Source organism: Oryctolagus cuniculus, chromosome 18 (genome assembly GCF_964237555.1).
Source record: "Oryctolagus cuniculus chromosome 18, mOryCun1.1, whole genome shotgun sequence".
Lineage (NCBI taxonomy): Eukaryota > Metazoa > Chordata > Mammalia > Lagomorpha > Leporidae > Oryctolagus > Oryctolagus cuniculus.
In genome coordinates, this window is record NC_091449.1 from 19,486,715 (window position 1) to 19,499,587 (window position 12,873).

The window sequence follows — 12,873 nt, forward strand, 5'->3', positions numbered from 1 at the left end:
TTCTCTCACCACTCACAGTCCAGGAGAGCGAGACTGTCATCCGAGGTAGAATTGGGTCCTATCCTCTGACCCAGCCTGAGCTCACCCTGGGGTCCCTCCAGTTCCAGCCTGTGCCCAGCAGGCTCCTCCCAGTGCAGCTGGAGTGAGAAATCCCCTGTCAGCACATGCCAGGTACATTCCTCGGCCCCTCCCCAGCCCCAGAGCTCCATGGGCCTGTCTTAGGCTGAGGGTGAGGGGGAGAAGGTCAGCCTGGCCAGCAGAGAGCTAGGCTGGGCGTGGGGAGCACTCCCCAGCTCCTCCCTGCCCTCAGCCAGGACCTCGGCAAGTCCCTTCCTTCCCTGAGTAGACACCAGCCCTCAGGGATCTCTGGTGGGGGTGTGCAAGGAACCAAGAGAGTGTAGGAGAGAGTGACGCTGTGCGTGTGTGCCTGCGGGCGTGGGTGTGTGAGTGCAAGGAAGGGGAGAGTGGGCTGTGAGGGTGTGAGGGCACAGGGTGTGCAGCAGCTGGCGCAGGTGGCAGAATCCAAGCTTCACTGTGGGTGTAGCCGGGAGTCCACCGTGGGGACCCTCTGGCAAGGGCTGGGTGAGCTGCCTCTGCCTCTGCTTCTTGCTGCACCCCATCTCTTCTCTCCTTCTTTGTGTCTCTCCTTCCCTCTACCCATCTTGATTTATCTTTCTTTCTCCATGTCTTAATCTCTCCTCTCTCTCTCTGTTAAGTGTTTGAATCTCAACCAGCCTTGAATGATTCCACTGTCTCTATGCCCCTACATGTCTCTGTTTTTCTTTCTTCTCATTGCTACCCCTCCCCCAACCCCACACGCTGTCTCACACACATCAGGAGTTCAATAAATATTTGTTCTCAGCCAACCTCTGCCTGTCCCTGACTCCCTTATTTGCTTCTCTGGCCCTGAGCTCCTCCGACTGTCACATCCCTGGATGTCATAACCATATGCTGCTTGGTCTGCCCTCCCCACCCAGCGTGCAAACACACTGCTGTGGGATAAGCTGCTTCTGCCTGCTTATCTCCTGCAGGAATTGAACCACTCGTCCCCCCCCCCCCCCGCCCCACGGTCCCCTCTGGTCCTCCTCCAGAAACAGGATGAGACATCTGGCCTGAGCTGCCACGGTTCTAGCCTGGACGCCCTCTCTCATCTCCCCCCACCCCATGATTGATTCCTTGCTCTCCTTCCACATTTGTGCTCCCAACCACACCCCCGCACCTCCTGGGAAAGGGGCTGGATACAGACCTGGGGGGCTCTGTCATGGGGCCCTCGCCAGATGGTGACCCTGGGGACAAGGATGTGGAGCTGGCGGTTTCTGGGACCTTTAATTAGCACAAACCTCCCACCTCCCCGCTGGCGGGGACTCTTCCCCGCGTGCTCCTGGGATCTCAGGCTCTCCATTTTTCCATGCCTGTGGCCCCAGAGACCTAGGAAGAGGAAGCAACATCAGGTTGCTTGAAAAACAGCCTCGCTACCCGATTTCCCCCAGACGCAGGAGTCCTGGCCCCAAGGCTATCCAATTCCAAAATCTAGGCGCTGACTCTACAACCCAGAGCCAGGCATCCAGACCCTCTGTACTAAGGTTATGGCCCTCACGACCCTCCCCTCAGTCCCACGAGTCCAGGCTGGCCCTTTCTAAGAACCCAGGAGTGCAGGGGTCCAGCCCTACACACACACACACACACACACACAGGACAGATGTTCACAGTCCATTTCCAAATCCTCCTGGCAGAGAGACTGGTGGCTAAATCCACTGAGTCTAAGACTTAAAACCAGATATTCTGATCCCTGTCACCCTCTCCCAACTGCACCATGCCGCAGACTGGGAATTGAGTGTACAAATCCCCCAGCGACGGGTACCGGTCACTTTCTCAGCCAGCAGAGGTCTGAACCACCACTCTCCTAGCAATCCTGGAAGTCCAAACCCGGGACAGTCAGGGACGCAAGGGTCTGAATCCAGCAACAGCTAAGAACCTGAGTGTAAATCCCAGTCGTTACAGACCCGGGGTCCCAGCCCCCCCACCCCACCCCCGCCCGCCCCTCCAGTCGCTCAGGGTCCCGCCCACCTGTCGGGCCAGCTGCGCAGCGTGGGAATGCCCCAGCTGGGCGGCATGCAGCCGTCAGGACAAGCTGCCCGGTTCCCAGCCTCCCTGCCTGCCTCCGCCCAGGCACCACCGCCTCCCAGCCGTCGCCCCGGCAACCGCGGCCCAGGCGCCCGGCCGGCGGGATGGGAAGAGGGGCTGGGCCGCCGACTGCAGGGTCCTGGGAAAGGCGGGGCTGCAGGCCTGGGTTCCTGGGTCCAAGGACACGCTACGGTTTGCACGCTAACGAGGCGGCAAAGGGGGTATTTTTGAGGCCAGGAGAGCTCAGCGCCCCCCCCGCCCCTTCTCGGGCGCCCCAGCTGTTCCCCAGGCATCCAGGTGCCCTCTTCCCGACCCGCAGACCCAGGGGACAACAGCGCCCGCCTCCCCAGGGCGCGGAAACTGGCGAGACCCCAGGGGCTCCCATTTATAGCTCCGTTTCCACTCAGCGCAGTCCCTCCAGGACCTGGGCTGAGCAAGTTTCTTCCACTCCCTCCCCTCCGACTTCCTCACCCCGTGCCTCCCTCAGCCTCGGCAGGGCGCAGATGTCCAACCCAAGCGGGACCACCTCCTTGGACCCAGCTGTTCCGGCTCCCACACCCCACTTGGGCTGGGGCTCCCGCCCTCTGAGGACTCCCAGCCCTGCGCGCCCCCATTCGCCGGCCTCCAGGCCGCGGGACTTTCTCAATGGGAAGGGGGCGGGTCTCCCAGGGGGCGGGCGGGGGCGGAGCGAGCGGGACCCGGCCCGCCCCGGGGTCCCTCGGAGACCCAGAGCCACGTACTGGCAGGCGTTTCAGAGTGAAAGAGGCTGCGGATGAGCAGACCCGGGGGGAACTCCAGGGCATAGACAGGGGGCTCCAGCCCGGGGCAGAGAGTCCGGCACGAAGCAGGTTCCGGGCCACGGTTTGGGAGGTGGGCTGCGGAGGAAGAAGTTGGCAGGTCTCATGGCTCCTGGAGGACGCGCACTCGGGATGCTGGTCCCCGCCCTCCTCCTGCTCTTCTGCTTCAGAGGGCGCGCAGGTACCGCGAAAGGAGCACGGACGAATCTGGGGGCGGTTGTTTGCTTCTGCCGCTTTACCAGGGAGAAGCGGGCTGGGGGCTCAGACTCCTGAGTCTGAGCGAGAACTCTGGCGGCCCAGGCTTCCAGGCTAAGAGAAGAGGCGGCTGGGACTGGGGACCGAAGGACTTTTGGGATGTGCTACGCTCAGCTCCGTTGCCTTCCGTTCTCCTAGGCTCTCCGCCCCACTTCCTGCAACAGCCGGAGGACCTGGTGGTGCTCATGGGTAGCGAAGCGCGGTTGCCCTGTGCTCTGGGCGCATACAGGGGGCTTGTTCAGTGGACCAAGGATGGGCTGGCTCTGGGGGGCGAAAGGGACCTGCCAGGTGAGGCTGTTCTCTCTATTCTGGAAGGGCCCGGGGTCAGGGCGCGCATGCTGGGGTTGGGCTGTATCCGAAGATTCTGTTTTGATCTTTTCAAGTTTGGGAAATTGAAGGAATCAGTTTAAACTTTTGAGAGGCCTGATTTTGAGGGTGACCCAGGGAGGATCGGGATTTTTACATTGTAAATGTTGTGTAAATGCAGTAAAGTGCAGTGAGCCCAAATGAGAAAGTTATTAACCAATTTTAAGTAGGCATCCAGATAACCAGGTCATTCCTGGCTCTCCAGAGCTCTCCACACCTCTTTCCCCTATCATAACCCTCTTCCTTCTCGCCCCCCTTGTATTGAGGCAATCATTTGCCTGCTTTCTGTTCTGACTTTTAGCACCCCCAAGTTTGCAATGATTCCAGTCTGGGGCAGGGACGGTGGGGGGAGGAATTTGAGTCTCTCTGGAGCCCGCACACTTTCTCATGGAATGTGTTTGGAGATGGGTGATTGGCAAAGGAGGCCTGAGGCCAGGAACTCAGAACCCTGGTGCGATGGCCTCTTCCCTGACTCCAGGGTGGTCCCGGTACTGGATATCAGGGAATGTGGCCAGCGGCCAGCATGATCTCCACATTAGGCCCGTGGAGCTGGAGGACGAAGCATCGTATGAGTGTCAGGCAACACAAGCAGGCCTCCGATCACGACCAGCCCAACTGCACGTGCTGGGTGAGGACCCCGCCCGTCTGTGCCCTGGGAGCTGGGGTGGGGAGCAGCAGTAGCCGGGATCATCAGGGAGCCCAGGGGAGTGGTCGGTTGGAGCTGAAATCAGGGTCTCTGGGCCTACTATCCAGCTCTGACCGCAGATCCCCCCCCCCCGCAGTGCCCCCAGAAGCCCCCCAAGTGCTGGGCGGCCCCTCTGTGTCTCTGGTTGCTGGAGTTCCTGCGAACCTGACCTGTCGGAGCCGAGGGGATGCCCGCCCCACCCCTGAGCTGCTGTGGTTCCGAGATGGGGTCCGGCTAGATGGGACCACCTTCCACCAGGTCAGGTCCAAACCCTCAGGCCACCCCCTCGCCCAGTCAGTGACACCCAGGGTCCACTCTGACCAGAGGCTTATCCAGAGGGAAGAGGGTATGGGAGGGCATGTGTTCCAGGATTGTGATCCTTGGAATGTGGTTCTGGGTAAGGATTCTAGGACCAGGCCACCTGGTTCATATCTTGGCTAAGCCAGTGGTAGGTAGCTGGCACTGAGTTAGTTGCTTAACCTCTTAGTTTCCCAGTCTATACAATGGGGAGAACAAGGGTAGCTGTGAGGTTAAATAAAGGAATGCCTGGAAGAGTGGCTGACATGCAGGAAATACTGTTTATAGAAAGGGCAGCCAAGGCATTGTTAGTTTCTGTAACTTTCAGACCTTGCTGAAGGGAAGGACCTCTGGGTCCGTGGAGAGCACCTTATTCCTGACTCCTTCCAGCCAGGACGATGGAGCCACTTTGGTCTGCCGGGCCTGGAGCCAGGCCCTGCCTACAGGGAGGGACACAGCTGTCACACTGAGCCTGCAGTGTGAGTGCAACTGACCCTGGGGGAGAGGAGGGGGCGGGGGAGCTGGAGTCCCGGGTGTGCGAGAGCACACTGGGGTACCTGAAGGAATTAGGAACTGGAAACCCAGGCGCATGGCCCAAAGGGAATGGGAACCAGGGAGCCAGCTTCCTGGGGTGAGCTGGCTTCCCAGGCCAGCCATGGAGGCGGCCCAGTTCCTTGCCCAGGCTGACCATTGTCCCACCGGCGCAGACCCCCCAGTGGTCACTCTCTCCGCTGAGCCACAGACTGTGCAGGAGGGAGAGAAGGTCACGTTCCTGTGCCAGGCCACAGCCCAGCCTCCTGTCACCGGCTACAGGTGAGGACCGGGACCACCTCTCCCCAGCACAGGCGTGGGGAGGGCTGGGACCGCACTGAGAGCACCACCATCTCCACAGGTGGGCAAAAGGGGGCTCCCCAGTGCTCGGGGCCCGCGGGCCGAGGCTGGAGATCGCGGCAGATGCCTCGTTTCTCACCGAGCCCGTGTCCTGCGAGGTCAGCAACGCCGTGGGCAGCGCCAACCGCAGCACCGCTCTGGACGTGCTGTGTGAGCCGGGGCGGGGCCGTGGGCGGGGCCGAAGGGGGCGTGGTTGCGAAGGGCTGGAGAAGTGGGTGGGGCGGGTGGCAGAATCTGGCTCTGCCAGGTCTGCGCCCAAGTGGGGCAGGGGCGGGGCCTGGGGCATGTGGGCGGGGACTAATGGGGGCAGGGGCGGGGCGTTTGGGCGGGGTCTATGAGTGGGCGGAGAGTTGTGGACTTGGGTCCTTGAGGGTGTCTCTGACCCCGGGTAAGGGGTCTCATTCCGCCCGGCCATGTGACCCATTCTTCCCCTTCTCTAGTTGGGCCGGTTCTGGAGGCAAAGCCAGAGCCCATGTCCGTGGACGTGGGGGAAGACGCCTCCTTCAGCTGTGCCTGGCGCGGGAACCCGCTCCCACGGGTGACCTGGACCCGCCGCGGGGGCGCGCAGGTGAAGCCCGATCTGGGACCTGCGGCGGTGGCTGGCAGTGGACCCGGCTTCCTCTCCGGTCCCTGACGCCTCTCCCTGTCCCAGGTGCTGGCCTTCGGCCCCACGCTGCGTCTCCCGTCGGTGGGGCCCGAGGACGCCGGCGACTACGTGTGCAGAGCCGAGCCGGGGCTCCCGGGGCGAGGGGACGGCGCGGCCGAGGCCAGGCTGACCGTGAACGGTGAGGAAGGCAGCTTTCCGGGGGGACTGGGCGGGGCGAGGGCGGGGTCTGACTCGAGTAGGCGTGGCCTTGGGAGGAGGTCGTAGACAACGGGGCCTGGTGACTGGAGCCGGACCTGTTGGAGGCGTGGCCTCGAGGGGCTCCGCCTTCGTTGAGGGGCGTGGCCTGGCTGAGCTGGGTAAGCCGAGCGCGGCTAGGCCTGGCTCCCTGAAGGGCAAGGTGTTTCCTCCGAGTGATCCGGCATCGCCATCTCAGCTCCTCCCGTAGTGACTGCCCTGCACTCTGCGCCCGCCTTTCTGAGGGGCCCCGCCCGCCTGCAGTGTCTAGTTTTCGCCTCCCCTGCTCCGGAGACCGTGGTAAGGCAAAGTCCTGCCGACCGTGACCCACCCGGCCCCCGAAACTGCTGTGGGCATCCCTGACCCCCAACAGCCCGCCCACCTATTTCCCCCTCCGCGGGTTGTGCCCCCAGGTCTGGTCTTGGGATGACGGCTTCCTGGAGGCAGGGGCCCGGGGCCGGTTCCTGGTGGAGACTTTCCCAGCCGCAGAGGGTCCAGGCTTGATCTCTGTGCTGCACATTTCTGGGACCGAGGAGTCTGACTTCAGCAAAGGCTTCAACTGCAGTGCCCGGAACCGGCTGGGCGAGGGAGGCACCCGGGTCAGCCTGGGCCGCAGAGGTGAGACCCTGGTCCACAGACCCCGAATCTGAGGATTCCACACCCCACAAGCACAGAGACCCCCAAACCTTGAAAGCCTCAAAGCTATGAGTTCCTTGAATCCAAAAGCCCCAAAACAATCAACCCTCTCAAATTCATAACTGTAAACATTTTTTTTAAAAAGATTTATTTATTTATTTGAAAGACAGAGTTAGAGAGAGAGAGAGAGAGAGAGAGAGAGGTCTTCCATCTGCTGGTTCATTCCCCAAATGACTGCAATGGCCAGAGCTGAGCTGATCGGAAGCCAGGAGCCAGGAGCTTCTTCCAGGTCTCCCATGTGGGTGCAGGGGCCCAAGGACTTGGGCTATCTTCTACTGCTTTCCCAGGCCATAGCAGAGAGCTGGGACTTGATCCGGTGCCCATATGGGATGCTGGCGCTGTAGGCCAGGGTTTTAACCCACTGTGCCACAGCACCGGCCCCCATAACTGGAAACTGAGAGATCACTCACACTTAGAAGGTCTCCAGAAGGGGCCTTTCAAATCTAAGAGACTGCAAGGGAAGAGACTCCTGAAACCCTAAGGATCCCTAAGCCAGAGTCCATCGTATGTTCTCAAATGTGGGGAACCCCACGTCTACAGGCCCTTAAACCTCAGACTGGGGGAGTTCAAGCCTTGGGAATCCCCAGACTTGGCAACCCCTTGAGCCCAGGGATCGCAAATGTGATCTCCAGTCCACACTCCACCCCTGCCCAGCGTCTCAGGACGCCCCTGTACTCCCTGCAGACCTGTTGCCCACTGTGCGGATCGTGGCTGGAGTGGCCTCTGCGGCCGTGACTCTCCTTATGGTCATCACCGGAGTGGCCCTTTGCTGCTGGCGCCATGGCAAGTATTGGTGTCTGAGCCCACCGGGTCCCTGTTCTCACCCATATGCTGCCCGCTGACATGGCCTCATTTTGGGCATGGCCCTGACTCTAGCCCTGTGAGGGGCTCGGCTCACCTTAAGCTCCAACTCCATCTCCTTGGGGTCACGCTCCTTGCCAAGGCTCTCAGTGGCTCTGGGTCTCTGCCCAATTACCCGATCTTCTCTCTTCCTGTTACTGATCTCCACAAAGCCCTACCCCCTTGCTTACCTCTGCCCCTCCCTACCCCCAACTCAGCCTCTTTCTCCAAGCAAAAGCATCTGGTTCAAGTCCCCGGCAGCAGCGACAGCTCCAGTTCCAGGTGCCCTGAGGAGGAGACAGGCAGCAGCGAGGACCCGGTAGGTTGCGGGCTCCCCAGACCTGACTGCACCACCAGACCCAAACAGTAACTTAGTCCCAGTGTGGCCCCCAGATTCAGATAGGACCCCAGTCTTAACAGTGACCACAGACCAATTCTCCCAAGTTTGAACACGCTCTTCATCCATTTATTCCGTAGTCCCACTATGTCCCCATGACTATTGCTGTCTTGAGTCCAGACCCTAGCTCCCAGGGGCCCGGGGGTCCCTCCTGCCTGAAGGGGAAGCCCTTGGGGGGTGGCTCTGGGGCAGGGGGATCCCCTAGCCACTCCCTTAGTACAGTCACTGTTCTAGGGCCCCATTATGCACGCTGACCACAGTGGCCTGGCTCTGGATGAGGAAGGGGCTCTGGAGAGCAAGGTGAGTGTGGGGAAGGAGGGGTCCCCTCATTGTGTCCAGCTGTCTCTCTGCTGCTGTCCCCGCCATGTTCATTCTTTCTTCCTGGGAGTGGGACCTAGCCCCTCCCAACTCTCTCCTGGCCTCCTGGGCCAGCTTCCTCAGCTCCACAGCCTCAGTGTTCATGGCTGCTGATTATGCCCACACACCTGCCCCAGCCTTAGCCTCTCCCTGAGCCCTAGACCGAGGTTCCATCAGCCTGTGTGCTCCTCATCAGTCCCGTTCCAGGCCTCCGGGTGCCTCTTTCTGATTGCTCTTGTTCCGCCCCAGCCCCGGCCCTCAGGCCCCCTCCATCCCCTAGGTCCCACACGGGCCTGCCTGCGCCAAACTCCTGGAAGTCCCTCCTTTGCAATCCCCTCTTGGGACAGCCCCTGTTGCCGGTCCATGCCCTCACTGGTCTACACCTAGCACATGCTGTTCTCTGCGCCTGGAACCCTCCCACCTTTCTTCGCACAATGACCCAATTCCCTCCATTGTTGCTCCGATGTCAGCTCAGATGTTTCTCATTCTCAGACCCATGCTTTCCTCATCCTGACCTCGGCTTGCCTGTCCAGCCTGGTCACTCGGCTCCCCCCCATCCAGCACAGCCACCATCACCTCCTGTGTTTTCCCATCCGGGCTTCTGTGGTCTGTCCTGTCCACCCACCCACCCCCACCCCCGGCCTGAGATCTCTGGGAAAACAGGGTCCAGGTCTCTCCTGGTGATGCATCTGCAGCAGCGGCATAGGGCACAGCACAACATCAAAGCCAGGAGCTGTGTGATTGACGGAGGAATCTCTCCTCCCTGTCACCCTTCAGCAGGTCTATAACCTTCTGGCTCTGTCACGCTCCTTTTAGTCTCTGTCTCTGCTTTCTCTGCCTCCCCGCTTCTGTCCCTTTGGCTGCAGTCACTGGTTTTGCTTCAGTCTGTCCCTGCTGGTTTATGTGTCTGTCTCCCTGTTTCTGGGTCTTTGCCTGCTCCTGTTGCTGCCTGTTTGTCTCTCTAGGTCTGGCTGCATCTCATTGTCTCCATCAGTGACCCTCAGCCCCATATGGCCTCGCGTACCTTACCAAGTCTCGTTTGTCCCCCAGGACCCAACCAACGGTTACTACAAGGTCCGAGGGGTCAGCGTGAGCCTGAGCCTTGGTGATGCCCCTGGAGGAGGCCTCTTCCTGCCCCCCACCTCCCCTCTGGGGCCCCCGGGGACCCCTACCTTCTATGACTTCAACCCACATCTGGATACGATGCCTCCCTGCAGACTGTACAGAGCCCGGGCAGGGTATCTCACCACACCCCACCCTCGGGCCTTCACCAGCTACATCAAGCCCACATCCTTCGGGTCCCCAGATTTGGCCTCTGGGACTCCCCACTTCCCATACGCAGCCTTCCCCACCCCCAGCCATCCTCGACTTCAGACTCACGTGTGACATCTCTCCAGCTAAGGAGTGCCGGAATCTTCCTGCCATCATAGGCCGCCCTGATTTCTGAAGAACCAGAACATGCTGGCTACTTTCCCCTCCCAACATTGGGCACTGGGGGAGGAGGTCATCACAGTCATCAGGATCGCTGTTGTACACTCAACTCAGCCACAAAGGGATGCCCGGCTGGGGGCAGGATGGCCACTGTGCCCACCTATTTCTTAGTGTAAATGAAATTCAGGATGGCGGCCAGGACCTCTGAAGAGGGGTGGGAGGATGGGGATTAGGGGCAGGCTGGGAGTTGCCGCTGAAGGGAGATATTTCAACATGACCGTCTGCCTTGAGAAGGTAGCAGAAGACAGATTAAAATGAGGGCAGACCAGGCCCCACCAAATCCTGGCTCTTTCTGGAGGGCACTTTGCTGTGCCAATGGAGGGGCAGCCAAGGTGGCCGCTTCCACCTTGGGAACCCAAGATGGCCACCATGTCGATTCCTTCTGCTTTCCTTAAAGATTCCAAAAGAACTGGACCCAAGGAGTGGGGATAGAGTGAGAACTATCATTGTGGGGGTGAAGGGAAATCTGGGAATGAGGATATTTATGTTTAATAAAAAAATGTGCAAGAGGCTAATGCGTCTTAGGGATTCTCCTGGCGTTATTACCCTCTATGAAGGAAGAGGTCCACTGAGCCAGTCCCGAAGTCCTTCCTCTGCCTTAGCCTAGAGGTGGTTATAGGAACAAACCCAGTCCCTTGCTATGTGTTTGGCACTCTAGACTCTTAATTTATGTCTGCACACAAATAGGCATACACAGAGTTGCAAAGAGAAACAATTGTAGACACACACATATCACACACATGTATCACCCACACAGATGGCCACACATGTGGAACTGCCCCAATACATCCTGGGAAAACAGAATTCTCATTTGAGGAGATGAAGCAGTGAGGCTTGAAGGGGATCTGGGGTGGGGGACTCAGAGTGGACAGACGGAAACCCCTGGTCCCTAGAGCAAGGATGAGGATCCAGACCTTGCCCTGAGATGCGGGGTTCTAGATGGATGTGATGCTGGGTGCCTGCTTCAGACCATCCTTTTTTTTTTTTTTTTAAGATTGATTTTATTTATTTGAAAGATAAAGTTACAGAGAGAGGTAGATACACCGAGAGAGGTCTTCCATCCACTGGTTCACTCTCCAAATGACAATGACCAGAGCTGAGCTGATCCAAAGCCAGAAGCTAGGAGCTTCTTCTAGGTCTCCCACATAGATGCAGGGGCCCAAGGACTTGGGTCATCTTCTACTGCTTTCCCAGGCCACAGTAGAGAGTTGGATTGGAAGTGGAGAAGCCGGGTCTTGAACCCGCCTCCATATGGGATGCCAGTGCTGCAGGCTGGGACTTTAACCCTCTGCACCACAGCATCGGCCCCTCAGGGCATCCTGGGGTGCAGGCATTGTGGTGTAGCAGGTTAAGCTGCCTCTTGGGAAGACCACATCCCAGCTTCCCACATGAGAGTGTGTTGTGGTTTTTTTGTTTGTTTGTTTGTTTTTGTTTTTTTGTTTATTTGCCTTTTTTTTTTTTTTTTTTTTTTTTTGACAGGCAGAGTGGACAGTGAGAGAGAGAGACAGAGAGAAAGGTCTTCCTTTGCCGTTGGTTCACCCTCCAATGGCCGCCGCTGCAGCCGGCGCACCGCGCTGATCCGATGGCAGGAGCCAGGATCCAGGTGCTTTTCCTGGTCTCCCATGGGGTGCAGGGCCCAAGCACCTGGGCCATCCTTCACTGCACTCCCGGGCCACAGCAGAGAGCTGGCCTGGAAGAGGGGCAACCGGGACAGAATCCGGCGCCCTGACCGGGACTAGAACCCAGTGTGCCGGCGCCGCAAGGTGGAGGATTAGCCTATTGAGCCACGGCGCCGGCCTATTTGCTTGTTTTTGACAGGCAGAGTGGACAGTGAGAGAGAGAGACAGAGAGAAAGGTCTTCCTTTGCCGTTGGTTCACCCTCCAATGGCCGCCGCTGCAGCCGGCGCACCGCGCTGATCCGATGGCAGGAGCCAGGATCCAGGTGCTTTTCCTGGTCTCCCATGGGGTGCAGGGCCCAAGCACCTGGGCCATCCTTCACTGCACTCCCGGGCCACAGCAGAGAGCTGGCCTGGAAGAGGGGCAACCGGGACAGAATCCGGCGCCCTGACCGGGACTAGAACCCAGTGTGCCGGCGCCGCAAGGTGGAGGATTAGCCTATTGAGCCACGGCGCCGGCCTATTTGCTTGTTTTTGACAGGCAGAGTGGACAGTGAGAGACAGAGAGACAGAGAGAAAGGTCTTCCTTTTGCTGTTGGTTCACCCTCCAATGGCCGCCGCGGCTTTTCCTGGTCTCCCACATGGGTGCAGGGCCCAAGCACTTGGGCCATCCTCCACTGCACTCCCTGGCCACAGCAGAGAGCTGGCCTGGAAGTGGGGCAACCGGGACAGAATCCGGCGCCCCGACCGGGACTAGAACCCAGTGTGCCGGTGCCACAAGGCGGAGGATTAGCCTAGTGAGCCACGGGGCTGGCCAAGAGTGCGGGTTTGAGACTTGGCTACTCTGCTTCTGATCCAGGTTCCTGTTATTGCCTTCCGGCAGTCAGTAGATGATGGCTCAAGTGCTTGGGTTCCTGCCACCCACATGGGAAACCCGGATGGGATTCTGGGCTCCTGGTTTCTGTCTGATGCAGCACTGGACATTGCTGGCACCATCTGGGCAGTAAACCAGTAGATGGGAGCTCCATCTCTCTCTCTCTCTCTCTCTCTCTCTCTCTCTCTCTCGTTATCTCTGTTGCCCTGCCTTTCAAGTAGATGAAAATGAAAGAACATTTCAAAACAAAGGGGGGGCCCCTGGGGGCTTTGTTTGGTTCAGGATCCTTGTGCTGGGAATAAAAGCCCAGACACCTGGACCTAACTTTAACCCTTACCCTAGAGAA

The 12,873-nt window shown here is 59.3% G+C and overlaps 1 protein-coding gene across 1 annotated transcript; it reads left to right on the forward strand.

The window, feature by feature from the left end:
• The first annotated feature begins 2,868 nt into the window (after nucleotides 1-2,868).
• KIRREL2 (kirre like nephrin family adhesion molecule 2) lies at nucleotides 2,869-10,543 on the forward strand. The gene is made up of 15 exons (XM_051836077.2): nucleotides 2,869-3,102; nucleotides 3,315-3,464; nucleotides 4,021-4,170; nucleotides 4,325-4,485; nucleotides 4,853-5,003; nucleotides 5,232-5,337; nucleotides 5,417-5,565; nucleotides 5,856-5,983; nucleotides 6,068-6,200; nucleotides 6,456-6,556; nucleotides 6,670-6,874; nucleotides 7,637-7,735; nucleotides 8,011-8,111; nucleotides 8,424-8,489; nucleotides 9,597-10,543. Exons 1-15 carry the CDS (start codon nucleotides 3,027-3,029, stop codon nucleotides 9,930-9,932), a joined length of 2,112 nt encoding a protein of 703 aa, XP_051692037.2. The 5' UTR covers nucleotides 2,869-3,026; the 3' UTR covers nucleotides 9,933-10,543.
• The last annotated feature ends 2,330 nt before the right edge of the window (nucleotides 10,544-12,873 follow it).

Bases quoted from the DNA above. Each gene is read 5' to 3' on its own strand.
- KIRREL2 (XM_051836077.2), top strand. From the start codon at position 3,027: ATGGCTCCTGGAGGACGCGCACTCGGGATGCTGGTCCCCGCCCTCCTC. The intron at 4,171-4,324 runs GTGAGGACCCCG...CCCCCCCCGCAG, and splicing joins AGCCCAACTGCACGTGCTGG to TGCCCCCAGAAGCCCCCCAA. The intron at 6,875-7,636 runs GTGAGACCCTGG...TACTCCCTGCAG, and splicing joins GGTCAGCCTGGGCCGCAGAG to ACCTGTTGCCCACTGTGCGG.